General features: G+C 36.7%; 4 protein-coding genes across 5 annotated transcripts; all 4 read left to right on the plus strand.

Annotated features, from left to right (window-relative positions):
- Positions 1–691: 691 nt before the first annotated feature.
- On the plus strand, positions 692–2,519 carry LOC120439729. Its single transcript, XM_039610672.1, has 6 exons — positions 692–733; positions 1,019–1,097; positions 1,199–1,234; positions 1,339–1,638; positions 1,713–2,033; positions 2,122–2,519. The coding sequence occupies exons 2-6, from the start codon at positions 1,031–1,033 to the stop codon at positions 2,247–2,249; spliced, it is 852 nt and encodes a 283-aa protein (XP_039466606.1). The 5' UTR covers positions 692–733; positions 1,019–1,030; the 3' UTR covers positions 2,250–2,519.
- A 6,650-nt stretch (positions 2,520–9,169) lies between these two features.
- LOC116325537 lies at positions 9,170–10,619 on the plus strand. The gene is made up of 5 exons (XM_039610742.1): positions 9,170–9,253; positions 9,355–9,390; positions 9,495–9,794; positions 9,869–10,189; positions 10,279–10,619. The coding sequence occupies exons 1-5, from the start codon at positions 9,187–9,189 to the stop codon at positions 10,395–10,397; spliced, it is 843 nt and encodes a 280-aa protein (XP_039466676.1). The 5' UTR covers positions 9,170–9,186; the 3' UTR covers positions 10,398–10,619.
- Positions 10,620–16,145: 5,526 nt separating this feature from the next.
- On the plus strand, positions 16,146–17,584 carry LOC116325532. The gene is made up of 5 exons (XM_039610788.1): positions 16,146–16,213; positions 16,315–16,350; positions 16,455–16,754; positions 16,829–17,149; positions 17,239–17,584. The coding sequence occupies exons 1-5, from the start codon at positions 16,147–16,149 to the stop codon at positions 17,355–17,357; spliced, it is 843 nt and encodes a 280-aa protein (XP_039466722.1). The 5' UTR covers position 16,146; the 3' UTR covers positions 17,358–17,584.
- Positions 17,585–23,008: 5,424 nt separating this feature from the next.
- Positions 23,009–27,052, plus strand: LOC116325622. Of its 2 annotated transcripts, none has more exons than XM_039612481.1 (10): positions 23,009–23,100; positions 23,253–23,288; positions 23,393–23,692; positions 23,767–24,087; positions 24,208–24,300; positions 24,459–24,483; positions 24,645–24,712; positions 25,007–25,043; positions 25,152–25,222; positions 25,826–27,052. In XM_039612481.1, the coding sequence occupies exons 1-10, from the start codon at positions 23,085–23,087 to the stop codon at positions 25,942–25,944; spliced, it is 1,086 nt and encodes a 361-aa protein (XP_039468415.1). In that variant the 5' UTR covers positions 23,009–23,084; the 3' UTR covers positions 25,945–27,052. The 2 variants fall into 2 exon arrangements, with proteins under 2 accessions (XP_039468415.1, XP_039468410.1); XM_039612476.1 differs by having other exon boundaries at positions 23,068–23,151.
- The last annotated feature ends 743 nt before the right edge of the window (positions 27,053–27,795 follow it).

The following is a 27,795-nucleotide window of genomic DNA, read 5'->3' on the forward strand; positions in this document are numbered from 1 at the left end:
GCTGCTGCTTACCTTTAAAATGGTTACTATCCGGAAAGTGTAAAACCTATGAAAATGCCATTTATGAATTGTGAAGATACTGTAACCATATGACCACAGCATACACACACATGTACACGCACACAACTTTAAGTTGCATTTGTAGGAAATCAATGACATTGACAAACATTTACATGCAATTAAAAGCAAAAAGAAATGTTCTTTGAGTTTATTCTCTATTTATCTACCTCTGAATTATTGTCTGTAAATCCAGAGGTAAAGGTTTGGTCCAAGTTAGTATAACCTGTTAGGTCAGCTGGATCAGAATCTTTGTTTAGTCAGTGTCAAACAGTGCACTCTTCAGTACAGCTAACGTGTGTGTCTGTGTGTTGTTTTTTAGTTTGCTTAATTTGTGGATTTATATATATTTCCTCCGTTGTGCTACAGTCCAAGACATACAGTTAGTGGAGTTAGGTGAGCTGGTGATCCTAAATTGCCCAGAGGTGTAAGTGTGAGTGTAAATGGCCATGTGTCTGTCTGTGTTAGCCCTGTGACAGACTGGTGACCTATCCAGAGTGTACCCTACATTTGCCTCCACCCCCCACTACACTCCCACCCAAACAGAATTGCATAAGCAGAGGAAAATGAACGCATGTATTTCCTCAGTGCAGGGAAAGTGAAAGAAAATAAGTACCCTGTATTGGGTATAGTTGTCAGTACGTCAGACTGACTTATTATACAGAATCATAGCAAGGTAAGATATCTGAAGATATTACTGAAAATTATCTGACAATTAAGCCTTAAAAAAGAGAAAAAGAGTGTTAGCGAAAGCTAACTGGGTATATAATGTATATGAGAGTAAAATAGTAGAACAATACATGTGGTAAGTATTATTTGTTGGAAATATTATTTTTAACCCAAACACTTAAATGTATTTTGCTACCATACATGGAACAGGCAGGGGTATGTATGTATAACTGCATGTTTGCATATGGTTATTTACTCTTTAACCACTCTGTGGTTTTGGACTTTTGAGAAGCTTTCAGAAGATATGCTGCAGAGGGTCTGTAAGGGCGGCTCATTGTCTATAACGATGAACATAATAATCGCTCTTCTGTGTGAGTACACTAGCAGATAACATCTACATCTTTAAGTGGAACTGTTTTCTATCTGTTTAAGCTGAAAGGATTCATTTGATTTTTCACTTCTTTTCTTCAAGGTATTCTGACAAACCAAGTCATAAACCAAACCGAAGGTAAGTTCATTTTTCCTCATTACAAGATATGTCTCTTCTGTATTCCTAAATGTTACTAGGTTGCGCTCATCATTACATATATTGTTCACTATGATGTCACACAGATATTTTTCCTGCAAGGATCCTGGCCCAGCAGACAATTATAAGTGAAAACAGTGACCTTATTGTAACATGCAGCACATTTGGAAAAAAGAAAAACTCCATGGTTTTTATTTATTTGTTAAAAAATGGGCACGGAATCCAGAATCTCACCCAGAAGCAAGATCGAAGTGACACTACGTTCATCATACCCAGAGCTGGTCTTCATTACAGTGGAAATTACAGCTGTGTTTATTCCCCAAAACATTATACAATTTCTGAAGTAGCCAAGAAAGGAGACAACATCATTGAGATTCTGGTCATAGGTAAGTGTTTTGACTCCTGAACGCATGATGTCATTGTTATTTCTTTCCACTCATTTTCTCCTGTTTCCATGCAGCCAATTTTCTCCCAGCAGATATTTCAATAATTGGAGCATCCTCTGTTCATGAGGGAGACTTTGTTGAATTCCAGTGCACAGTGTCTCAACACCTACATACACTTGGTGGATGTAAATTTATCTACGCTTACCTGAGGAAGAACGACACGATTCTGCTAGTGCAATTATTTAATGTGTCTCAGAAGCTGGCAACTTTCATCATCGATAGTGCAGTTTTGAGGGATTCAGGTCATTACAGCTGCATAGTGCTGCCATCTAAATGCTTCTATGAGCATAAGTTCAGAGTTCATGGAACAAACAATTTATTTCTTGAGGTCAAAGGTAAGAATGTCTTCATGCTTCTAAAATCTTTCAAATAGACCTTTTTTAAATTTTGTTTTAGTTTATTCTGTCTTTTTGTGCTTTCCAGTGGATTTCATCCCGTCAAGGTTACTGCGTTATGGAGTGATAACGTCGATGGTATTACTGGTGGTGTTCCTTTGGTGGATCATACAGCAAACAGGCAAATGCAGACATTGTGGAGGAACGGCAGGATGAGAGAGGGGGGAAAGATCTAGATCAGGAGTGCCAAACTCATTTTATATTGAGGCCACACACAGCCCACTACTTAAGTGGTAACACTTTCCTTCCTGTCAGTGGAAAGAAGTTACATATTTAACTGTTTTTCTACATGATGAAGAAAAAGCTGCTGTGATGAAGAAATAAATCCCTCAGGACAACTCTTTGGACTTATGGTCTCTGTGATGACGAGAAGAAAGACAGTCAAAGACAGCAGGACAGATATACACAGTGTTACTTTCTCACCACAGTCAGAGGGCAAATATTTATATTTATATTGTAAGAAATAAATAGTTCATTGCCCTGATTTTCCAGTTTTGTATTTTATTTATTTTTATTGTTGTTTTTTAACTGTTGTCCTAAAAAAATGTATATTACTATATTAGAAAGTAAAAAACTGAAATCTTTCTGTTAACTGTTTATTGCTTAATGACTTTTTGTATAATTAATATTACTTTTTTTTTTTAATTTGAGAAGAATTTTCCATTTTTGAAAACTTTACAGCAATAATACATTTTGACAGTCATTAAGGTGACTTTGATTTCTAACACACAAATAAGAGATCATATGAAGACACTGATCAGCAGTGTGCCAAATAACATATTTTTTTAACACTAAAGGCACTGTAAAATATAGTTTACATTATAATGCAATATAGAAATACATGAGAATATGAGAAGTCCTGTCGCTAAATGCAAAATGTATTACCTACAGGTAACTAACTGGTTTCTTATCTTGCGCTGTAGAATAAAAAGGCTAGATTGATCACAATATTCACGAGAATAATAAAACTAACATTCATAGCTTATTATCATGATGTTTTTATTCTTTGCACCAGCAGGGTTGTATCTGTTAGCTCATTGAGTGTCGCAGCATAGATGTGGTGTGTGTTTCATGCTCTCTAAATTAGAATAGTTAATTCTGTCATGAAAAATGGTAGACAGAAAAGAGGCAAGCTGATGAGTGTCTAAACAGAGATGGCCATGACCACTACTTAACTTCAAACTTTCCAACCACAGATGATCTGCCTACAACATCAAGCCCACAGTCTTTCTTCCCCATTTGCCCTTCAGTTCATTTTCCAGCTAATTCATGACTTGAATTCATACTTTTTATTCAGAGTATAGCATCAAGTCAAGTACATTTCTGGGATGTTGATTTGGTTAGTTGATTAGCAGACAGGTGTTGTCAGCTTCAGCTATGCTGGATGGGCAACAATAAGGTAACCCCCAAAACACAAAAGGTTTCACAGGTGCAGGCCACTTACCTAGCCATTTTATTCTACAACACTAGGGTTACCACATATAAAGCTGTGAAAGAGGTTTTTTGCGTTTGCTTTTTTGCAAAAACTGCCTGAAAAGTCTGATGTCAGTAGCCATTCCCCGGTACAAACTTCTGTTCCCAAATTCAAACAAACTCTGTGGCACCACTGAGAGTTTAAAAGAGCCCAGAAATGTTCATCTCCAATAAAATGATCAGAGTGGCTGCTCTCCCGTGTGTTACAATAAAGCTTAACATACATGCAGAATTAGAAGTTGAAGAAACAGGAAGTTAGCTCGCTATAGTTTCTATCTAAAAATTATATGATAAGTACTTCTGGCGCCCCCCGTGTGTGGCAGCCTGTTACAGCAGCTCTGCTCATTCTGAGTTTCTTTCTTTCTCATCTTTTTTTCCTTGTAATATTTCTAACTAAAGTATTAGCAATTAGACTCTGCAATCATGTTCTTGGGGTGATGGAGCGCATCTTCAACCTGAGCCTGAGGCTGGGGAGAGTCCCACAGCTCTGGAAAACCTCCTGTGTTGTACCAGTGCCAAAGACTTCACGCCCCAAGGACCTCAACAGCTATAGGCCGGTGGCTCTGACATCCCACCTGATGAAGACCCTGGAGCGGCTCCTGGCTCAGCTTCGGCGTCTGGTGAGCTCATCATTGGACCCACATCAGTTTGCCTACCAGCCTGGCATTGGAGCGGATGATGCCGTCATTCACCTCCTACATCGTTCCCTCTCTCACCTGGAGACCACTGGGAGCACTGTGAGAATCATGTTCTTTGATTTCTCCAGTGCCTTCAACACTATTCTTCCCTCGGTTCTGAAGGACAAGCTGGAGAACTCTGGAGTGGACCATCACCTCACTACCTGGATTTTGGACTACCTCACCGACCGACCACAGTATGTGAGGACTCAGGGCTGTGTGTCGGACAGGGTCGTCTGCAGTACGGGGGCCCCACAGGGAACGGTTCTGGCTCCGTTCCTCTTCACCATCTACACTGCAGACTTCTCCCACAACTCCACTCAGTGTTTCCTGCAGAAGTTCTCTGATGACTCTGCAATAGTCGGCCTTATCACTGATGGGGATGACAAGGAGTACAGAGAACTGACCCATGACTTTGTGGACTGGTGCCAGCAGAACTACCTCCAGATCAACACTAGTAAAACCAAGGAGCTGGTGGTAGACTTCCACAAGGCACAAACATCCTCCACTTCAACCACTGAACATCCAAGGTATGGACATTGAGGCTGTGGATAGCTACAGGTACCTTGGTGTCTATCTAAACAATAAACTGGACTGGACTCATAATTCAAAAGCCCTCTACAGGAAAGGGCAGAGCAGGCTGTACCTCCTGCGGAGACTCAGGTCTTTTGGAGTGAAGGGCCCACTCCTGAAGACCTTCTATGACTCAGCCATCTTTTATGGTGTGGTCTGCTGGGGTGGCAACATCTCTGCCGGGGACAGGAAGAGACTGAACAGGCTGATCCGCAGGGCCAGCTCTGTTCTAGGATGCCCTCTGGACCCAGTGGAGGTGGTGAGTGACAGGAGAATGGTGGCTAAGCTGTCATCCCTGTTGGACAACATCTCCCACCCCATGCAGGAGACTCTGGCAGCACTGAGCAGCTCCTTCAGTGGCAAGCTGCAGCACCCACGATGTGGGACGGAGAGATTTCGCAGGTCTTTCCTCCCCTCTGCTGTCAGACTCCCCAACAAAGACTTTTGCAGCTGATCAAACACACACATCCACACATGTGCAATAAGACTAAGTGCAATACTCTTTTTCTGACAAAGTTGTATTTTTACTCAGTTGTATATAGCATTTGTATTCTATTTTTATCCTATTGTATATATTATTTTATTTTATTTTATTCTATTCTACTCTGTACAGTTGTGTACAGTATCTTATTCTTATTGTATTCCAGTGTTCTCTAATTTTTGCTATAACTTTGCACTGTCCACTTTCTGCTGTGACGAAACAAATTTCCCATGTGTGGGACTAATAAAGGTTATCTTATCTTATCTTATATGTCATGTTCTGACCCAGAGATTTCCTAAAAACTAAAACGTATGGCATGCACATCAGACATTAATGAAGACAGAAAGACAGAAACTAAGTAGTGTTAATGTTTGTATTGAAGTTGTGCTCTCTGGCATATAATGGTGTGCTACCTGATGGTTAGCTACAATGCTATGGTTAAATAATTAACTAATAATACATAAATAAATCAGCACACTGAAGATAGCAAGTGAATTTCAAAATTTTTCCTCGATGGGCAGAAAAAAAATGCAATCATATGGCAGGGCAAAGACACTGAAAACAGACCAAACCACAGTCAAGATATCACCTAAGATGATCCATCCAAAACATGTGTTTAGTCTTTAAACAGTATGCACACCATGCTGCTGTGTGGTTTAGATTACTCACTATGACAGATTTCTGCCCTCAGTAGGTTTATCATTTTCATTTCACTCAAATAAAAAATAAAATGTATACAAAATGTTGATTTTTTAAACGATTTTGTGATTTTTTTTCCCCTGTTTTTATTCAGTTTGGCTGATGTTTTTAGATACTTGTGTATCGTGTGTACATGGACATTTTAGTAGAAAAATTATTTGTTATGACTGTTGAAGTGTGTGTTAATGTGTTAGTGTGCCTATAAACACCCAATGCAAAAGTGAATGTACTGAAATGTGTTTTCTTACAGTGCAATGAGTCAACAGGCAAAGCAGACATGTTGGAGGAACAGCAGGAGCAGATAGAGGTATGGTGAAAATGGAATTACAGTAAAGACATAGTCTGGGGAATTTTTAATAGAATTACACATGATGACTCAGAAAGAAAACCTGTCTATCCAAGTTCTGTTCTTTTTCTAATCCAAAGAAAGGACAACAGTCTTATTCCACTAACATTCATACGCTCAGTGCTTACGAAAACATTTAAAACTGCTACTCCTAATAATATCTGTTTCCCGAAGCTCCTATGAAATTTCATTTAAGGGAGCTATATAAAGCTGTTATAAATAATGGTTTAAAGTTGAAATCACAAATAGTGGTCATTTTTCTTTCTTTCTATTAAAAATGTATTTCGAACATTTGTCTTTTTGTCATTTAGCAAAAGAAGACTCTCTAAGATGAAGAAGATGTAGAAGTGGAAACTTTAAAAAAATTAACAAATGTATAATAAGTTATCAAAACAATATGGAAAGGTGAGTGCTCAACATATTTTGGCAGTTGTGAAGCTGTGTATACTATGATTGCATAGCATTTGGCTTCCTTGTACTGTAAGACTTATAGTTGCAATGTCTTTTATGTCTTTATTTGTCCCTCCACACCAGCAAGTTTCACTGTGTTACTTCACTGAGTCTTACAGGAAGACCACAGAACAGGTGTGCTGCTTGAATTAGAATAGTTAATTCTGTCATGAAAAACAGTAAAGAGACATGAGGGGAGAGGCAAGCTCACGAGTGTCTAAACAGAGATGGCCGTAACCATTAATTAACTGCAAACTTTCCAACCACAGATGATCTGCCTGTAAGATGCCAGCAATTTAATCACCAAAACTGCACAAACACTGGACAAATAACAAAGCCAAGGCCAACTTGGGGCTGATTAGCTCAACTACAAGCCTCGAGGGCTTCTGTGAGACAGACAAATGGGTTATTGTCAATGAACCTGGTTATAAACACGACTTTAAGTAGAACTACTGAAAGGAGATCTACACAGATATCATACACTTTTTGTACATCCGTCATCTCCCTCTCTTTTTTACAATCAACATGATCATCCCATGTCTCCTCTTCTCCTTTCTCACAGTGCTTGTCTTCTGTTTCCCCTCTGTGGTGAGAAAGTAACACTTTCCATCTATCCATAATGCTCTCTTTGACTGTCCTCCGCTTCGTCATCACAGGTATTCTTCATTGACGAGTACATCGTCTTCACCATGATTTTTTCACTCTATTGTCATCTACTGCTTTTGTGTTGAACATGCTGAACAAAGTAATATACCACGCATTGCTGACTAATGTGCGTATCTTAACCTCCAATTGTTGCCAGGTTCATATTAATTACCAGGGCAGAGAGGGATCCAGAGAAGGTGATCCTGTGGCTTTCATTCATTAGATACTCTGCAAAAATAGCAAAACCCCCTACTTAAAAAAAAAATTGCAATTTTATATTGAATTTAGGATTCTGAAATCAGGCCTTTGCCATAAGCTCTCTTTTATGATATTCTTCACTAAATTGCCCCCTGTGGCTTTTTGTGTGGAATCACTGTCATCAATATTGGCTAAAAGCATTTGCGCAGTACCACATGCAAAGTAGTTACAGCTATTCTTCTCACTAAGATGGTCCTGGGCTTAAACCCAGGCAGGCTGAGCTTACATGAGTTTTATCTGGGATCTTTATCTTCTCCTGCAAATGAGAAGACAAGATAAGTTAATGCTGCCTATCTTGACCTGCAAAAGAGATTGTAAATCAGATCTACTGCACTAATAAAGAAAAACTGTGACTCTCTCTTCTTGGCTAAATTAAGTATATAAAATCAACCTAGAGATAGAGAGTTGGAAGTTAATTTATTTTGTGTTTCCAGAAACCACATTAATCTGTTCCACTTTTTTAAAATTTAAAGTTTCATGTGAGACTCTTTGACACTTTGCTCAAAGGCTGACATCCCGTGGTAAATCTTTGTTACTACAAGTTACTTCCTAGTCATTTTAAAGAAATATATAACTTAATTTGTTCTGATTGCTGCAATAAATGTGCCCTTATTTGATTGGACATTAAAAGTTACCAATCCATTATATTACATGGAACATGTAATAATTAAGAAAATGTAATTTGTGAATTTTGAGGATATTTAAACACTGTGTACAAAGAAAAAAAGGACCTTTGTAAAAAGTAGTGTAACCATGTGACCCACTCCTGGATACATGTTGATTGTAAGAAGATAGAGTATATTCATAGAACATACACACACACACACACACACACACACACACACACACACACACGCGAGTTCAGTGAACAGCAAGTTGCATTTTTCTGAAACTTTTATGAACACCCCACCACTCCTGGGGGGAAAACTGAAATTATCAAGCATTTGAATAAAACAACACTGGATCATTTACAAAAATGCAAAGCAAATAAAACTGTTCTTTTTCTGGATATCCAGAAAAAGAACCAGTCAGTATAATCTGTTAAAGTCAGCTGGATCAGAATCAGTCAAAGTGCACTTTTAAATCAGCGTTCAGCTTTGTGTTATGGTCAAAGCCTCACTTTTGTGAGTGTATATATGTGTGTGTTTGAAAATCTATGAAAATCTTTTACATATATTTCCTCAGTGTGTCAAAGTGAAAGAAGATAAGCACCCTGTATTGGGTATAATTGCCTGTATGTCAGAATGACTTATTATACAACTAAAGAAACGTCAGTGGAAATTAACTTGTAATATGAGGTATTTGAAAGTAAAATGGTTTAAGAACACACTCTTATGGGTTTTATTTCCTTGTAGATATTATTTTTTATCCAGTCAAAAATGTTGAAATATCACTTGTCACTGTACAAATAACAGGAAGTAGTTCAATATAGTTTCTCCATATTTACTCTCTGTGGTTTTGAGCAAGACTTTTGAGAAGCTTTCAGAAGATATGCTGCAGAGAGTCGGTGAGGGTGGCTCATTGTCTATAACGATGAACATAATAATTGCTCTTCTGTGTGAGTACACTAACAGATAACATCTATGTATTTCAGTCAAACTGTTTTCTATCTATTTAAGCTGACAGGATTCATTTAATTTTTCACTTCTTTTCTTCAAGGTATTCTGACAAATCAGGTCATAAGCCAAACCAAAGGTAAGTTCAGTTTCACTCATTACAAGATATGTCTCTTCCGTATTCCTAAATGTTATTAAGCTGCACTCATCATCACATATATTGCTCATTATGATGTCACACAGATATTTTTCCTGCAAAGATCCTGGCCCAGCAGACAATTATAAGTGAAAACAGTGACCTTTATGTAACATGCACCACACTTGAGAGAAAGAAAGACTCCAAGGTTTTTATTTATTTGTTAAAAAATGGGCGCGGAATCCAGAATCTCACCCAGAAGCAAGATCGAAGTGACACCAAGTTCAGCATACCCAGAGCTGGTCTTCATCACAGTGGAAATTACAGCTGTGTTTATTCTCAGAAACCTTATACACTTTCTGAAGTAGTCAAGAAAGGAGACGACATCATTGAGATTCTGGTCATAGGTAAGTGTTTTGACTCCTGAACACATGATGTCATTGTTATTTCTTTCCACTCATTTTCTCCTGTTTCCATGCAGCCAATTTTCTCCCAGCAGATATTTCAATAGTTGGGCCATCCACTGTTCATGAGGGAGACTATGTTGAATTCCAGTGCACAGTGTCTCAACACCTACATACACTTGGTGGATGTAAATTTATCTACGCTTACCTGAGGAAGAACGACATGATTCTCCAAGTGCAAGTCTTTAATGTGTCTCAGATGCTGGCAACTTTCATCATCGATAGTGCAGTTTTGAAGGATTCAGGTCCTTACAGCTGCATAGTGCTGCCATCAAAATGCTTCTATGAGCACGAGTACACAGTTCATGGAACAAACAATTTATTTCTTGAGGTCAAAGGTAAGGGTCTCTGAATGTTTCAAAAATGCTTTAAATAGACCTTAATTTTAAAAAAAATTAAGTTTATGCTGTCTTTTTGTGCTTTCCAGTGGATTTAATCTCTCTTGGTTTACTGCGTTATGGAGTGATAACCTTGATGGTATTACTGGTGGCGTTTCTTTGTGGATCAAACAACAAACAAGCAAATGCAGACATGCTGGAGAAATGACGGGATGAGAGTGGGGGAAGATCTAGATCAGGAGTGTCAAACTGATTTTATGTTGCAGGCCACACAGCCCACTAGTTAAGTGGTGCATCAGCGTAACGTTGTGCTGACCATTAGGGGGGTCAAGATGTCTGTCTAAATAAATCTGGGTATATTCCCAGATGATTAAACATGCAAGTATTTTGCTGGTAATACCTGAAATGAGTAAAGAAAATCAACAGCCTATTTATGCAAGCTAATTCATAATTTTATTGGGGGTTATATTGATTGAGTCTGGTTTTTGGGGGTGGTGGTGGTGGGGGGGGTGTCATAACCCCCCTAACCCACCTGGAAATTACACCCCTGAAGTGGTGAAACTCCCCTTCCTTTCATTGTAAAGAAATTACATATTTAACTGTTTCTCTACGTGATAAAGGAAAAGCTGCTGTGACAAAGAAATAAATATATCAGCACAACTCTTTAAATTATAAAATATAAATATGTAAAATTACAGAAAAAGTTCTGGTAGCTCATTGCTCAGATTGTCAAGTTTTGGATTTTTGTTGTTGTTGTTGTTTTAAACTGTAATCCTCAGAAATAGAAATTTCTATAGTAGAAGATTTATAAAAGCAATCTGTCTATTTATTGTTTATTGCCTTATTGCTTTTTTATATTTAATATTAAATTTCTTTTTTTTAATTTCTGAAGAATTTTCTGGCAGTTATTTCATGGTTGAAGGCTTTATAGGAGGTGTGGGGAACTGCAGGCCTCAAGGACCGATGTCCTGCAGGTTTTAGATATCACCCCAGGTCAACACACCTGAACCAAATGTTTAGTTCATTACCAGGCCTTTGGAGAACTTCAAGACATGTTGAGGAGGTAATTTAGCCATTTAAAGCAGCTGTGTTGGATCAAGGACACATCTAAAACCTACAGGACACCGGCCCTTGAAGTCTGGACTTCCCCCACCCCTGCTTTACAGCATTAATGCCTTTTACAGTCATGGCATTGACTTTGATTTCTAACTCGCAGATAAGAGATCATGAGATTGTATGCCAAATAACATATTTTTAACACTATAGTTATCATTATAGTACAATATACAAATACATGAGAATATGAGAAGTCCCCTTACTTGTCAAATGCAAAATGTCGCTCATTATAATGCTGTTTTTGCTGTTTCGCACCAGCAGGGTTGTGTCTGTTAGTTCATGAAGTATTACAGAAAGACCACAGGATACATGTGGCGTGTCTTTTATTCTGTCTGAATTAGAATAGTTAATTCTGTCAAGAAAAACAGAAAAGAGGCAAGCTCATAAGTGTATAAACAGAGATAGCCATGACTGCTACCTTTCTTCAATATAGACAGAAAGACAGAAACTCAGTAGTGTCAATGTTTGTAGGGTTAATGAAGTTGGGCTATCTGGCATATAATGGTGCATTACCTGTTGCCTAGGTACAATGCTATGGTTAGAATAATTAATTAATAATACATAAATAAATCAGCACAATGAAGATGGCAGGTGAATGTAAACATTTTTCCTCGATGGCCAGAAAAAAATGCAATCATATGGCAGGGCAAAGACACTGAAAACAGACCAAACTTCAGTCACGAAATCACCTGAGATGATCCATCCAAAACATGTGTTTAGTCATTAAACAGTATGCACACTATGCTACTGTGTGGTTTGGATTACTCACTATGACAGATTTCCACCCTCTGTAGGTTTATCATTTTCATTTTTTTTTTCAAACTTTTGAAAAAGTCTATATAAAATATATAAAATATGTAGATTTTCAGCATGATTTGGGGATTTTTTTTTTCCTGATGTGTTTTCATGGATCTACAACAAAGCCCAAATTGATTTGGTGCTGATAGGAACTCCTATCAACCTCAAAGACTTCTGGGAGAAAGGCGAATGGATTATTATTGATGCACCTGCTTATAAATGTGATATAAGTACAAGTGCTGTGAGGAGATCTAAACAGATATCACACACTTTTTATACATTTGCAGTTTCCCTCTTTTCTATGCAGTCAGCATGATTAGTCCGTGCCTCCTCATCTCCCTTCTCACTGTGCTTGCCTTCTACTTGCCCTCTGACTGTGGTAAAAAAGTAACACCATGTATATATGAGAGGCCATGACACCAAAGACGTATAACCATGCCAAGGTGGGTTTCTTGAATTACTGCCCAGAGTGATTTTCATGACCAGGCCAGAGAGGGATCCCGAGTAGATGACTGTTAGCAGTGTTCAGACTATACATTCAAAATTCTGTGCCATTCATTCGTTAGGTCCTATGCAAAACGAGTATAAACATCAGGCTACTGTACAGTTACTGTACAACTATAGAATCAGAGCACTTGAAGAGGCTGAGTCAACTCTGGGTCCAATAAGAAATCCCTGGCTGTCTCTTCTATATTGCTAAATTTCATGAGGTCAAAGGTAAGGATGTCAGCAGCTAATGAACGCAGAAATGCTTCAAAATGCTTCAGATGCTCCTTAAAAATTCCATTTTCTTTTTTCTTGTATATTCATAAAATGTTTTTGCAAAGTAGTTCAGTCTGTCTTTATGTGAATTTGGTCCTACCAGTATTACTACTGGAGAATGGTAAGTTTGATGCTATTACTGGTGGTGTCTCTTTGGTGGATCTCAAACAAACAAGGTCAAGTGTAATCAAATACTTAATAATCAAATAATTTTGGGTTCCATATTTTGTTTTACTAAGTCATTCTGTATGACATTCAAGGGTAATAAGACCGATCACATAATGTACTTCAATACACCTGCATGCTATATTTTCTTTTAAAATGTTGTATGTTTTGTATTTTAACAGTTCACTCAGTTTTGTGCACACCACGGTGAACTTTATTTTAGTCTTTCATTTAAGGGAGCTATATAGAGCTGTTATAAATAATAGTTTAAGGTTGAAGTCACGAATAGCTTTTATTTTTCTTTCTTTTTATTAAAAAATAAATCTATTTTTTTTGTCATTTTATTAGCAAAAGAAGACTCTTTCAGCATGGAGGACGATGAAGTGTAAAAAAGAAACTTTTTAAAAAATACTTGTACAAATTTTATGTACACTTTAAAAATTTTTAATGAGTTATCAAAACAATATGGAAAGGTGAGTGCTCAACATATTTTGGCAATTGTGAAACTGTGTATACTATAGCGTTTAGCTTCCTTGTACTGTGAGACTTACAGTTGTAATGTCTTTCAAACAGTACGTAGGTGACTTTACTGCTAACATACATAAAAGAGATGTTGAGCATGATCACATTGACCAGCATTTTGCTAAGTAACACATTTTGAGTCCTAAAGGTACTGTGAAAGCAATAATTATGATTATAATGCAATATAAAAATGTGAACAGTGAATCACAATTGGCTATATGAGGAGTGCAGTTATCAAATGCAAAATTTATTACCTGTCAGTAGCTGTTTTGTCATCTTGAGTTTTACAGCTCAATAAGGCCAGATTGAGGATAAAGTTCATAAGAATAATAAAAAAACAAAACCAACATGAGCAGCTTATATAAACCTTTTTTTGTCCCTCCACACCAGCAAGTTTGTCTGTGTTACTTCACTGAGTCTTACAGGAGGACCACAGAACAGGTGTGCTGCTTGAATTAGAATAGTTAATTCTGTCATGAAAAACAGTAAACAGAAATGAGGGGAGAGGCAAGCTCACGAGTGTCTAAACAGAGATGGCCGTAACCATTAATTAACTGCAAACTTTCCAACCACAGATGATCTGCCTGTAAGATGCCAGCAATTTAATCACCAAAACTGCACAAACACTGGACAAATAACAAAGCCAAGGCCAACTTGGGGCTGATTAGTTCAACTACAAGCCTCAAGGACTTCTGTGAGACAGACAAATGGGTTATTGTCGATGAACTCTTTTCTTCATAATCGAAATGATCATCCCATGCCTCCTAATCTCCTTTCTCACAGTGGTTGTCTTTTGCTTCCCCTCTGTGGTGAGAAAGTTACACTGTCTGTCGATGATCTCTTTAACTTTCCTCCCCTTTGTCATCACAGATACAATAAATTGATGAGTACCTAATCTTCACCATGATTTTTCTCACTCTATTGAGAAAAATCAATGCTTTTGTGTTGAACATCCACTACTGTATATCAAAGTAATATACCACGCATTGCTGATTAAAGTGTTTGTTTGTTAATTACCAGGGCAGAGAGTGATCCTGAGAAGGTGACTGCTGGCAGTGTTCAGATGATGCATTTGATAACCTGTGACCCCCCCATTTAAAAAAGAAATTGCAATTTCATATTGAATTATGGCCTTTGCCATAAACCCTCTTTATGATATTCTTGGCACTAAATTGCCCCTGTGGCTTTTTGTGTGGAATCACTGTCATCAATAGTTGCTAAAAGTGGTTAGCACTATTCTTCACATTAAGATGGTCCTGGGCTTAAACCCAGGCAGGCTGAGCTTACATGAGTTTTATCTGCGATCTTTATCGTCTCCTGCAAATGAGAAGACAAGATAAGTTAATGCTGCCTATCTTGACCTAAGACACACTTGCAAAAGAGATTCTAAGTCAGATCTACTGCACTAATAAAGAAAGACTGTGACTCTCTCTTCTTGGTTAAATTAAGTATATAAAATCAACCTAGAGAGAAGTTGGAAGTTAATTTATTTTGTGTTTCCAGAAACCACATCAAACTGTTCAACCTTTTTCAATTTTATTTAATTTTTCAAATTTAATTTAGAGTTTCATGTGAGACTCTTTGACACTTTGCTCAAAGGCTGACATCCTGTGGTAAATCTTTGTTACTACAAGTTACTTCCTAGTCGTTTTAAAGAGATTTATAACTTAATTTGTTCTGATTGCTGCAATAAATGTGCCCTTATTTGATTGGACATTAAAAGTTAAAAAATGCATTATAAGAGGTCCTGCCTAACTCTGAAACAGTTACTTTCTGGAACATGTAATAATTAAGAAAATGTAATTTGTGAATTTTGAGGATATTTAAACACTGTGTACAAAGACAAAAAGAACCATGTGACCCACTCCTGGATACATGTTGATCTAGAATCGTAAGAAGATAGGTTTGAGTGCACATAAAACACACACACACACACACACACACACACACACACACACACACTGCAAGTTGCATTTTTCTGAAACTTTTCATAAACTTTTATGAACACCCCACCACTCCAGGGGGAAAAACTGAAATTATCAAACATTTGAATAAAACAACACTGGATCCTTTACAAAAATGCAAAGCAAATAAAACTGTTCTTTTTCTGGATATCCAGAGGAAAAGGTTTGGCCCAAGTCAGTATAATCTGTTAAAGTCAGCTGGATCAGAATCAGTCAAAGTGCACTTTTAAATCAGCGTTCAGCTTTGTGTTATGGTCAAAGCCTCACTTTTGTGAGTGTATATATGTGTGTGTTTGAAAATGTGTGAAAATCTTTCACATATATTTCCTCAGTGTGTCAGAGTGAAAGAAGATAAGCACCCTGTATTGGGTATAATTGCCTGTATGTCAGAATGACTTATTATACAACTAAAGAAATGTCAGTGGAAATTAACTTGTAATATGAGGTATTTGAAAGTAAAATGGTTTAAGAACACACTCTTATGGGTTTTATTTCCTTGTAGGTATTATTTTTTATCCAGTCAAAAATGTTGAAATATCACGTGTCACTGTACAAATAACAGGAAGTGTAGTTTCTCCATATTTACTCTCTGTGGTTTTGAGCAAGACTTTTGAGAAGCTTTCAGAAGATATGCTGCAGAGAGTCGGTGAGGGCGGCTCATTGTCTATAACGATGAACATAATAATTGCTCTTCTGTGTGAGTACACTAACAGATAACATCTATGTCTTTCAGTCAAACTGTTTTCTATCTATTTAAGCTGACAGGATTCATTTAATTTTTCACTTCTTTTCTTCAAGGTATTCTGACAAATCAGGTCATAAGCCAAACCAAAGGTAAGTTCAGTTTCACTCATTACAAGATATGTCTCTTCCGTATTCCTAAATGTTATTAAGCTGCAAACATCATCACATATATTGTTCATTATGATGTCACGCAGATATTTTTCCTGCAAGGATCCTGGCAGAGCAGACAATTATAAGTGAAAACAGTGACCTTTATGTAACATGCAGCACATTTGGAAAAAAGAAAGAATCCATGGTTTATGTTTATTTGTTAAAAAATGGGCGCAGAATCGAGACTAAGCCCCAGAAGCAAGATCAAAATGACATCCTGTTCACCATATCCACAGCTGGTCTTCATCACAGTGGAAATTACAGCTGTGTTTATTCCCCCCAAAATTATACACTTTCTGAAGTAGTCAAGAAAGGAGACGACATCATTGAGATTCTGGTCATAGGTAAGTGTTTTGACTCCTGAACACATGACGTCATTGTTATTTCTTTCCACTCATTTTCTCCTGTTTCCATGCAGCCAATTTTCTCCCAGCAGATATTTCAATAGTTGGGCCATCCACTGTTCATGAGGGAGACTATGTTGAATTCCAGTGCACAGTGTCTCAACACCTACATACACTTGGTGGATGTAAATTTATCTACGCTTACCTGAGGAAGAACGACACGATTCTCCAAGTGCAAGTCTTTAATGTGTCTCAGATGCTGGCAACTTTCATCATCGATAGTGCAGTTTTGAAGGATTCAGGTCATTACAGCTGCATAGTGCTGCCATCAAAATGCTTCTATGAGCACGAGTACACAGTTCATGGAACAAACAAAGTATTTCTTCAGGTCAAAGGTAAGGGTCTCTGAATTTTTCAAACATGCTTCAAATAGACCTTAATTTAAAAAAAAAAAAAGTTTATGCTGTCTTTTTGTGCTTTCCAGTGGATTTAATCTCTCTTGGTTTACTGCGTTATGGAGTGATAACCTTGATGGTATTACTGGTGGCGTTTCTTTGTGGATCAAACAACAAACAAGCAAATGCAGACATGCTGGAGAAATGACGGGATGAGAATGTGGGAAGATGTAGATCAGGAGTGTCAAACTGATTTTATGTTGCAGGCCACACAGCCCACTAGTTAAGTGGTGCATCGGCATAACGTTGTGCTGACCATTAGGGGGGTCAAGATGTCTGTCTAAATAAATCTGGGTATATTCCCAGATGATTAAACATGCAAGTATTTTGCTGGTAATACCTGAAATGAGTAAAGAAAATCAACAGCCTATTTATGCAAGCTAATTCATAATTTTATTGGGGGTTGGGGGGGGGGGGGGGGTTATATTGATTGAGTCTGGTTTTTTTTGTGGGGGGGGTCATAACCCCCCTAACCCACCTGGAAATTATGCCCCTGAAGTGGTGAAACTCCCCTTCCTTTCATTGTAAAGAAATTACATATTTAACTGTTTCTCTACGTGATAAAGGAAAAGCTGCTGTGACAAAGAAATAAATATATCAGCACAACTCTTTAAATTGTAAAATATAAATATGTAAAATTACAGAAAAAGTTCTGGTAGCTCATTGCACAGATTGTCAAGTTTTGGATTTTTGTTGTTGTTGTTTTTTTTTTAAACTGTAATCCTCAGAAATAGAAATTTCTATAGTAGAAGATTTATAAAAGAAATCTGTCTATTTATTGTTTATTGCCTTATTACTTTTTTATATTTAATATTAAATTTCTTTTTTTTAATTTCTGAAGAATTTTCTGTCAGTTATTTCATGGTTGAAGGCTTTATAGGAGGTGTGGGGAACTGCAGGCCTCAAGGACCGATGTCCTGCAGGTTTTAGATATCACCCCAGGTCAACACACCTGAACCAAATGTTTAGTTCATTACTAGGCCTTTGGAGAACTTCAAGACATGTTGAGGAGGTAATTTAGCCATTTAAAGCAGCTGTGTTGGATCAAGGACACATCTAAAACCTACAGGACACCGGCCCTTGAAGTCTGGACTTCCCCACCCTGCTTTACAGCATTAATGCCTTTTACAGTCATGGCGTTGACTTTGATTTCTAACTCGCAGATAAGAGATCATGAGATTGTATGCCAAATAACATATTTTTAACACTATAGTTATCATTATAGTACAATATACAAATACATGAGAATATGAGAAGTCCCCTTACTTGTCAAATGCAAAATGTCGCTCATTATAATGCTGTTTTTGCTGTTTCGCACCAGCAGGGTTGTGTCTGTTAGTTCATGAAGTATTACAGAAAGACCACAGGATACATGTGGCGTGTCTTTTATTCTGTCTGAATTAGAATAGTTAATTCTGTCAAGAAAAACAGAATAGAGGCAAGCTTATAAGTGTATAAACAGAGATAGCCATGACTGCTACCTTTCTTCAGTGTAGACAGAAAGACAGAAACTCAGTAGTGTCAATGTTTGTAGGGTTAATTAAGTTGGGCTATCTGGCATATAATGGTGCACTACCTGTTGGCTAGCTACAATGCTATGGTTAGAATAATTAATTAATAATACATAAATAAATCAGCACAATGAAGATGGCAGGTGAATGTAAACATTTTTCCTCGATGGCCAGAAAAAAATGCAATCATATGGCAGGGCAAAGACACTGAAAACAGACCAAACTTCAGTCACGATATCACCTGAGATGATCTATCCAAAACATGTGTTTAGTCATTAAACAGTATGCACACTATGCTACTGTGTGGTTTGGATTACTCACTATGACAGATTTCCACCCTCTGTAGGTTTATCATTTTCATTTTTTTTCAAACTTTTGAAAAAGTCTATATAAAATATGTAGATTTTCTGCATGATTTTGGGATTTTTTTTTTCCTGATGTGTTTTCATGGATCTACAACAAAGCCCAAATTGATCTGGTGCTGATAGGAACTCCTATCAACCTCAGAGACTTTTGGGAGAAAGTCGAATGGATTATTATTGATGCACCTGCTTATAAATGTGATATAAGTACAAGTGCTGTGAGGAGATCTAAACAGATATCACACACTTTTTATACATTTGCAGTTTCCCTCTTTTCTATGCAGTCAGCATGATTAGTCCTTGCCTCCTCATCTCCCTTCTCACTGTGCTTGCCTTCTACTTGCCCTCTGACTGTGGTAAAAAAGTAACACCATGTATATATGAGAGGCCATGACACCAAAGACGTATAACCATGCCAAGGTGGGTTTCTTGAATTACTGCCCAGAGTGATTTTCATGACCAGGCCAGAGAGGGATCCCGAGTAGATGACTGTTAACAGTGTTCAGACTATTAGTTCAAAATTCTGTGCCATTCATTCGTTAGGTCCTATGCAAAACGAGTATAAACATCAGGCTACTGTACAGTTACTGTACAACTATAGAATCAGAGCACTTGAAGAGGCTGAGTCAACTCTGGGTCCAATAAGAAATCCCAGGCTGTCTCTTCTATATTGCTAAATTTCATGAGGTCAAAGGTAAGGATGTCAGCAGCTAATGAACGCAGAAATGCTTCAAAATGCTTCAGATGCTCCTTAAAAATTCCATTTTCTTTTTTCTTGTATATTCATAAAATGTTTTTTTAGTAGTTCAGTCTGTCTTTATGTGAATTTGGTCCTACCAGTATTACTACTGGAGAATGGTAAGTTTGATGCTATTACTGGTGGTGTCTCTTTGGTGGATCTCAAACAAACAAGGTCAAGTGTAATCAAATACTTAATTATCAAATAATTTTGGGTTCCATATTTTGTTTTACTAAGTCATTCTGTATGACATTCAAGGGTAATAAGACCGATCACATAATGTACTTCAATACACCTGCATGCTATATTTTCTTTTAAAATGTTGTATGTTTTGTATTTTAACAGTTCACTCAGTTTTGTGCACACCACGGTGAACTTTATTTTAGTCTTTCATTTAAGGGAGCTATATAGAGCTGTTATAAATAATAGTTTAAGGTTGAAATTACAAATAGCTTTTATTTTTCTTTCTTTTTATTAAATAATAAATCTAAATTTTTTTGTCATTTTATTAGCAAAAGAAGACTCTTTTAGCATGGAGGACGATGAAGTGTAAAAAAAACATTTAAAAAATACTTGTACAAATTTTATGTACACTTTAAAAAATTTAAATACATTTTTAATAAGTTATCAAAACAATATGGAAAGGTGAGTGCTCAACATATTTTGGCAATTGTGAAACTGTGTATACTATAGCGTTTAGCTTCCTTGTACTGTGAGACTTACAGTTGTAATGTCTTTCAAACAGTACGTAGGTGACTTACTGCTAACATACACATAAAAGAGATGTTGAGCATGATCACATTGACCAGCATTTTGCTAAGTAACACATTTTGAGTCCTAAAGGTACTGTGAAAGCAATAATTATGATTATAATGCAATATAAAAATGTGAACAGTGAATCACAATTGGCTATATGAGGAGTGCAGTTATCAAATGCAAAATTTATTACCTGTCAGTAGCTGTTTTGTCATCTTGAGTTTTACAGCTCAATAAGGCCAGATTGAGGACAAAGTTCATAAGAATAATAAAAAAACAAAACCAACATGAGCAGCTTATATAAACCTTTATTTGTCCCTCCACACCAGCAAGTTTGTCTGTGTTACTTCACTGAGTCTTACAGGAAGACCACAGAACACGTGTGCTGCTTGAATTAGAATAGTTAATTCTGTCATGAAAAACAGTAAACAGAAATGAGGGGAGAGGCAAGCTCACAAGTGTCTAAACAGAGATGGCCGTAACCATTAATTAACTGCAAACTTTCCAACCACAGATGATCTGCCTGTAAGATGCCAACAATTTAATCACCAAAACTGCACAAACACTGGACAAATAACAAAGCCAAGGCCAACTTGGGGCTGATTAGTTCAACTACAAGCTTCAAGGACTTCTGTGAGACAGACAAATGGGTTATTGTCGATGAACTCTTTTCTTCATAATCGAAATGATCATCCCATGCCTCCTAATCTCCTTTCTCACAGTGGTTGTCTTTTGCTTCCCCTCTGTGGTGAGAAAGTTACACTGTCTGTCGATGATCTCTTTAACTTTCCTCCCCTTTGTCATCACAGATACAATAAATTGATGAGTACCTAATCTTCACCATGATTTTTCTCACTCTATTGAGAAAAATCAATGCTTTTGTGTTGAACATCCACTACTGTATATCAAAATAATATACCAGAGCAGAGAGTGATCCTGAGAAGGTGACTGCTGGCAGTGTTCAGACGATGCATTTGATAACCTGTGACCCCCCATTTAAAAAAGAAATTGCAATTTCATATTGAATTATGGCCTTTGCCATAAACCCTCTTTTATGATATTCTTGGCACTAAATTGCCCCCTGTGGCTTTTTGTGTGGAATCACTGTCATCAATAGTTGCTAAAAGTGGTTAGCACTATTCTTCACATTAAGATGGTCCTGGGCTTAAACCCAGGCAGGCTGAGCTTACATGAGTCTTATCTGGGATCTTTATCGTCTCCTGCAAATGAGAAGACAAGATAAGTTAATGCTGCCTATCTTGACCTAAGACACACTTGCAAAAGAGATTCTAAGTCAGATCTACTGCACTAATAAAGAAAGACTGTGACTCTCTCTTCTTGGTTAAATTAAGTATATAAAATCAACCTAGAGAGAAGTTGGAAGTTAATTTATTTTGTGTTTCCAGAAACCACACCAAACTGTTCAACCTTTTTCAATTTTATTTAATTTTTCAAATTTAATTTAGAGTTTCATGTGAGACTCTTTGACACTTTGCTCAGAGGCTGACATCCTGTGGTAAATCTTTGTTACTACAAGTTACTTCCTAGTCGTTTTAAAGAGATTTATAACTTTATTTGTTCTGATTGCTGCAATAAATGTGCCCTTATTTGATTGGACATTAAAAGTTACAAATGCATTATAAGAGGTCCTGCCTAACTCTGAAACAGTTACTTTCTGGAACACGTAATAATTAAGAAAATGTAATTTGTGAATTTTGAGGATATTTAAACACTGTGTACAAAGACAAAAAGGACCTTTGTAAAAAGTAGTGTAGCCATGTGACCCACTCCTGGATACATGTTGATCTAGAATTGTAAGAAGATAGGTTTGAGTGCACACACACACACACACACACACACACACACACTGCAAGTTGCATTTTTCTGAAACTTTTCATAAACTTTTATGAACACCCCACCACTCCAAGGGGAAAAACGAAAAACTGAAATTATCAAGCATTTGAATAAAACAACACTGGATCCTTTACAAACATGCAAAGCAAATAAAACTGTTCTTTTTCTGGATATCCAGAGGAAAAGGTTTGGCCCAAGTCAGTATAATCTGTTAAAGTCAGCTGGATCAGAATCAGTCAAAGTGCACTTTTAAATCAGCGTTCAGCTTTGTGTTATGGTCAAAGCCTCACTTTTGTGAGTGTATATATGTGTGTGTTTGAAAATGTGTGAAAATCTTTCACATATATTTCCTCAGTGTGTCAGAGTGAAAGAAGATAAGCACCCTGTATTGGGTATAATTGTCAGTATGTCAGAATGACTTATTATACAACTAAAGAAATGTCAGTGGAAATTAACTTGTAATATGAGGTATTTGAAAGTAAAATGGTTTAAGAACACACTCTTATGGGTTTTATTTCCTTGTAGGTATTATTTTTTATCCAGTCAAAAATGTTGAAATATCACGTGTCACTGTACAAATAACAGGAAGTGTAGTTTCTCCATATTTACTCTCTGTGGTTTTGAGCAAGACTTTTGAGAAGCTTTCAGAAGATATGCTGCAGAGAGTCGGTGAGGGTGGCTCATTGTCTATAACGATGAACATAATAATTGCTCTTCTGTGTGAGTACACTAACAGATAACATCTATGTCTTTCAGTCAAACTGTTTTCTATCTATTTAAGCTGACAGGATTCATTTAATTTTTCACTTCTTTTCTTCAAGGTATTCTGACAAATCAGGTCATAAGCCAAACCAAAGGTAAGTTCAGTTTCACTCATTACAAGATATGTCTCTTCTATATTCCTAAATGTTATTAAGCTGCACTCATCATTACATATATTGCTCATTATGATGTCACACAGATATTTTTCCTGCAAAGATCCTGGCCCAGCAGACAATTATAAGTGAAAACAGTGACTTTTATGTAACATGCAGCACATTTGGAAAAAAGAAAGACTCCAAGATTTATGTTTATTTGTTAATAAATGGGCGCGGAATCCAGACTAAGCCCCAGAAGCAAGATCAAAATGACATCCTGTTCACCATATGCACAGCTGGTCTTCATCACAGTGGAAATTACAGCTGTGTTTATTCCCCCAAAAATTATACACTTTCTGAAGTAGTCAAGAAAGGAGACGACATCATTGAGATTCTGGTCATAGGTAAGTGTTTTGACTCCTGAACACATGACGTCATTGTTATTTCTTTCCACTCATTTTCTCCTGTTTCCATGCAGCCAATTTTCTCCCAGCAGATATTTCAATAGTTGGGCCATCCACTGTTCATGAGGGACATCATGTTGAATTCCAGTGCACAGTGTCTCAACACCTACATACACTTGGTGGATGTAAATTTATCTACGCTTACCTGAGGAAGAACGACACGATTCTCCAAGTGCAAGTCTTTAATGTGTCTCAGATGCTGGCAACTTTCATCATTGATGGTGCAGTTTTGAGGGATTCAGGTCATTACAGCTGCATAGCGCTGCCATCAAAATGCTTCTATGAGCAGGAGTACACAGTTCATGGAACAAACAATTTATTTCTTGAGGTCAAAGGTAAGGGTCTCTGAATGTTTCAAAAATGCTTTAAATAGACTTATTTTTATAATAATGCATTATTTTTATACTGAAATATATTTTGAAATATAGGTAATCATGTCTTATTTTACTTTCCAGTGGATTTGGTGTCTACAGTGTTACTCCATGGTGGAGTAATAACCTTGATGCTGTCACTAGGGGCGTGTCTTTGGTGGATTTCAAACAAACTAGGTCAAATAAGTATACTTAAAAATAATTTTAGGCTTCACATTTTTTTTCACAAGTCATTGTATATTGTATGGATTAATCAAACCAACCACATAATATAGCTGAATATACCTGCATGCTATATTTTGCTCTAAAATTATATTTGTTTTGTGTTTCAACAGTTCGCTCAACTTCTTGTGGACCACGGTGAGCTTTAATTCAATATGCATAATTTTTTTGACAATTCTGTGATTTTTTTATTAGAAAAATAATTTTGTTATGTTTTGTCTTTGTGGGTAAAATTCTATATACTGAATGGAAAAGTGAATGAACCACTGAAATATGTTTAGTTTGTTTTGTTTTTACAGTGCAACGACTCAGCAGGCAAATTCAGACATGTTGGAGGAACAGCAGGAGCAGGAAGAGTGGGAAGACGGTATGGTCAAAATGGAATTACAGTCAAGACATACTCCAGGGAATTTTTAATAGAATTACACATGATGACTTATGTGTTCTGCTCTTTTCTAATCCAACAAAGGATGTCTGTGTAATTAAACAAACATTCACACATTCATATTCTTTCAAACAAAAAAAACCTTTTCAAACAATTCAAATCACATCTGTTTCATTAAAAATGAGCTATATACAGCTGTTATAAATAGAAATTTCGATCAACTTTATTTTTTCTCTGTATTTCACTGTCTTTTTTGGGGGGTTTGTGTTTTATTAGAAAAAGAAGACTCTTTCAGCACAGATTATGATGACGCGTAAGAATATATTTTTATTTTCAACATCTGTACACTTAAAAAATGTGTAATAACAACAAAAGCATGAGCAGTACTGAAATCTGATCATTAACAATATTTTATCATCAGGTGTCCGAACAATCTGGCAGCTGAGGTTTCATTGCCTTCTGAAAATTTTGAAGACGCGTACACTGTTGTAGGTAAGCGATCACAATGTGTTTCATTGTGCTTTAATAGACATTGTTCTAATGCCTTTTGGCAGTCATTTATGTGACTTTGCTGCCTAACATGAACATAAAAGAGATGAAAAGTCCGATAACATTAATCAGCAGCATGCCAAGTAATACATTTTACTAAAGTACGGTACTAAAAGTACTTTAAAATAAATATATGCAGTGAAACATTATTGGTAATGTAAGATGAATGCAACATGATGACATGTTGCATTATCAAATACAACATGTATTACCTAAGAGTAGTTATTTTGTCTTCTAATCTTGAGCTGGATTGAGCATGAAGCATGAAGCATGAAGAAAACATAATGTTGGGAACTTATTACAAATGGTCTTTTAATACTTGAAACCAGAAGGTTCGTCTTTGTTGCTTTACTCAGTCTTACAGGAAGACCACAGGAAATGTGTGAAAGAGTGTTTTGTGCTGCCTGAATTAGAATAGTTAATTCTGTCACTAAAGATGGTTACCGGAAAAGAGCCAAAAGGCAACACCACGAGTGTTGAAACTCATTAAACACATGTCTAAATAACACTTGTAACCACTATTTAACTGACACTTTCCAACCACAGATGATGTGCCTGCAGATTCAAAGCCAGCATGCCTATATAGTTCATCGATCAAACATAAAAAGAAAGGCAACAGAGTTCCCACCCCGAGTTCCTCTTCAGTCTGTGTTTCAGCTAATTAATGACTGCAGGCAATGATCATGTTCAGAATAAGTGGCAATGTTTTCTGAAAGTATAGTGGCTGTGAAGCATCGACATTCACAGATGTTTATGAGCAACACAGCTGAAGAAAGACTTGCTCCAACGTGCTGTTTCTTGTTTCTTCATAAAACATTTTGATTAAAGGTATGGATGTACTTACTTTATAAAATAGTCTGCATTTTGCTTTCACTCTAGAGCATGCAGACATTAATGTTTTATATTTTTCTTTTCTTTTTGTAACCACTTATTTCCATCAATCCATCATAAAAATGCATATAATACAACAAAAAATAGACTTTTTTTCAAATATTCACTGTGTATAGCTTTCAAAGTTATAATTATTATGTTTTTATTGTGGTAATTAAATGTATTTGTATTCAATAAATTGTTTCTAATCCAGACAGAACATTTTTAATAAATTTGAGGTCACCATGGGGACCTACAGACTGTGGACACAGGGATCAGGGTTTTATGGTTGTAATTTTTATTCAGTTGAATGAACTTTCACATTTGACGGTAGCTTTGATTTGTAACATAACTTATCAAAACACACTGGAGAAAACTACTTCACTGAGATCTGCAAAATAACACAAACCATGTCTTATCATTTCTTATTCAACCTATTACAGGGTTCGTACACTTTTTTCAGGGTCAAATTCAAGCACTTTTTAAGCACTTTCAAGGCCCCTTTTTAAGCCCCCCCCCGCCAAAAAATAAAAAAGAAAGCATGTTTCAATTTGCATCACCTCAGTAAGACCATGTGAAAAGACACCATAGCTCCCCTTTTGTTAGGACATAGAAAAACGTGAAGTCCTAAATGATCACTTTTAAAGTGTTTGTGCTAATAACATCATGTCAGACAGGCATGGAGAACAGCACTGACTGTTTAAGTAGTTTAATGCGTAGGTGGCGATAAACACATTTTGAATGAAAGCCGGGGAACTTTGGTAGCACAGAAACAAGTGGCTTTGTGAACATATGGATCACTCATATTACCATTATTTCACCCAAAGGCACCAAGTTAATACTCAAAAAAGCTGTAGCAATACACACAAATATAAACAGTACTTGGTGACAACTTTGCTTTTAGCCGTTAACCCTCTGGGGTCCAGGGTATAATTCGCCATTTTCGACTACTTTTGATTTGGCCTCTATATTTCACCTTTAAAACTGTTTATCTTGCCAATCTGTTATTTACTCATTTTGTCATAATGTGTCAGCACAATTTATCTAAATTCAGACAAAATTTAAAATACAAGCAGAAAGTGAGGATTTTTTACCGTAAAACCCACAAGCATGTTTAACGAATCATTTTCATAACTTGAAATGGAAATAGAAATTGGACATTTTAAAAAAAAATATGAACAAGTTTTGCAAACAACAACGTTACGTGGTGCTATTTACCTGTCAATGGAAAATTGTACTTAGTAGTCAGTATAAGCTTTTAATGATATAAGTTTGCATATGATAGAATACTGTATGTTGACCTTTTGATGACTTAGACTGTTGTCCACTACAAGACTGTTTTATAAATTCTTTCTCACAGCGATAATAGCTGAACAAGCAGGAAGAGGAGAGCTGGATACTTTTATCTGCGCTCTCTAACAAGAAGAAGGGCTGCGTCCTTCTGAATCTCACAACACACACACATACACCTCAACCACTCTTATCTTCACTCCCTACGCACTAACATTCCTCTGCCTATGAATAGACGTATTCACTGTTGTCACCAGTGACTATAAATGCACGAATAAAGAAGTACACTGTGTGACTCTCTTCTGAGACGTTCACCCATGTACATGTGATTGATTATATTGTCTCACTGTGTCTCT

The sequence above is a fragment of the Oreochromis aureus genome, linkage group 1, assembly GCF_013358895.1.
Source record: "Oreochromis aureus strain Israel breed Guangdong linkage group 1, ZZ_aureus, whole genome shotgun sequence".
NCBI lineage: Eukaryota > Metazoa > Chordata > Actinopteri > Cichliformes > Cichlidae > Oreochromis > Oreochromis aureus.

Coding starts and splice junctions, on each gene's coding strand:
- LOC120439729 (XM_039610672.1), top strand. CDS start 1,031: ATGCTGCAGAGGGTCTGTAAGGGCGGCTCATTGTCTATAACGATGAAC. Junction 1,098..1,198: donor CATAATAATCGCTCTTCTGT/GTGAGTACACTA, acceptor CTTTTCTTCAAG/GTATTCTGACAAACCAAGTC. Junction 1,639..1,712: donor CATTGAGATTCTGGTCATAG/GTAAGTGTTTTG, acceptor GTTTCCATGCAG/CCAATTTTCTCCCAGCAGAT.
- LOC116325537 (XM_039610742.1), top strand. CDS start 9,187: ATGCTGCAGAGAGTCGGTGAGGGTGGCTCATTGTCTATAACGATGAAC. Junction 9,254..9,354: donor CATAATAATTGCTCTTCTGT/GTGAGTACACTA, acceptor CTTTTCTTCAAG/GTATTCTGACAAATCAGGTC. Junction 10,190..10,278: donor TTTATTTCTTGAGGTCAAAG/GTAAGGGTCTCT, acceptor TGTGCTTTCCAG/TGGATTTAATCTCTCTTGGT.
- LOC116325532 (XM_039610788.1), top strand. CDS start 16,147: ATGCTGCAGAGAGTCGGTGAGGGCGGCTCATTGTCTATAACGATGAAC. Junction 16,351..16,454: donor GGTCATAAGCCAAACCAAAG/GTAAGTTCAGTT, acceptor GATGTCACGCAG/ATATTTTTCCTGCAAGGATC. Junction 16,755..16,828: donor CATTGAGATTCTGGTCATAG/GTAAGTGTTTTG, acceptor GTTTCCATGCAG/CCAATTTTCTCCCAGCAGAT.
- LOC116325622 (XM_039612476.1), top strand. CDS start 23,085: ATGCTGCAGAGAGTCGGTGAGGGTGGCTCATTGTCTATAACGATGAAC. Junction 25,044..25,151: donor AGCACAGATTATGATGACGC/GTAAGAATATAT, acceptor TTTTATCATCAG/GTGTCCGAACAATCTGGCAG. Junction 25,223..25,825: donor AGACGCGTACACTGTTGTAG/GTAAGCGATCAC, acceptor TTCCAACCACAG/ATGATGTGCCTGCAGATTCA.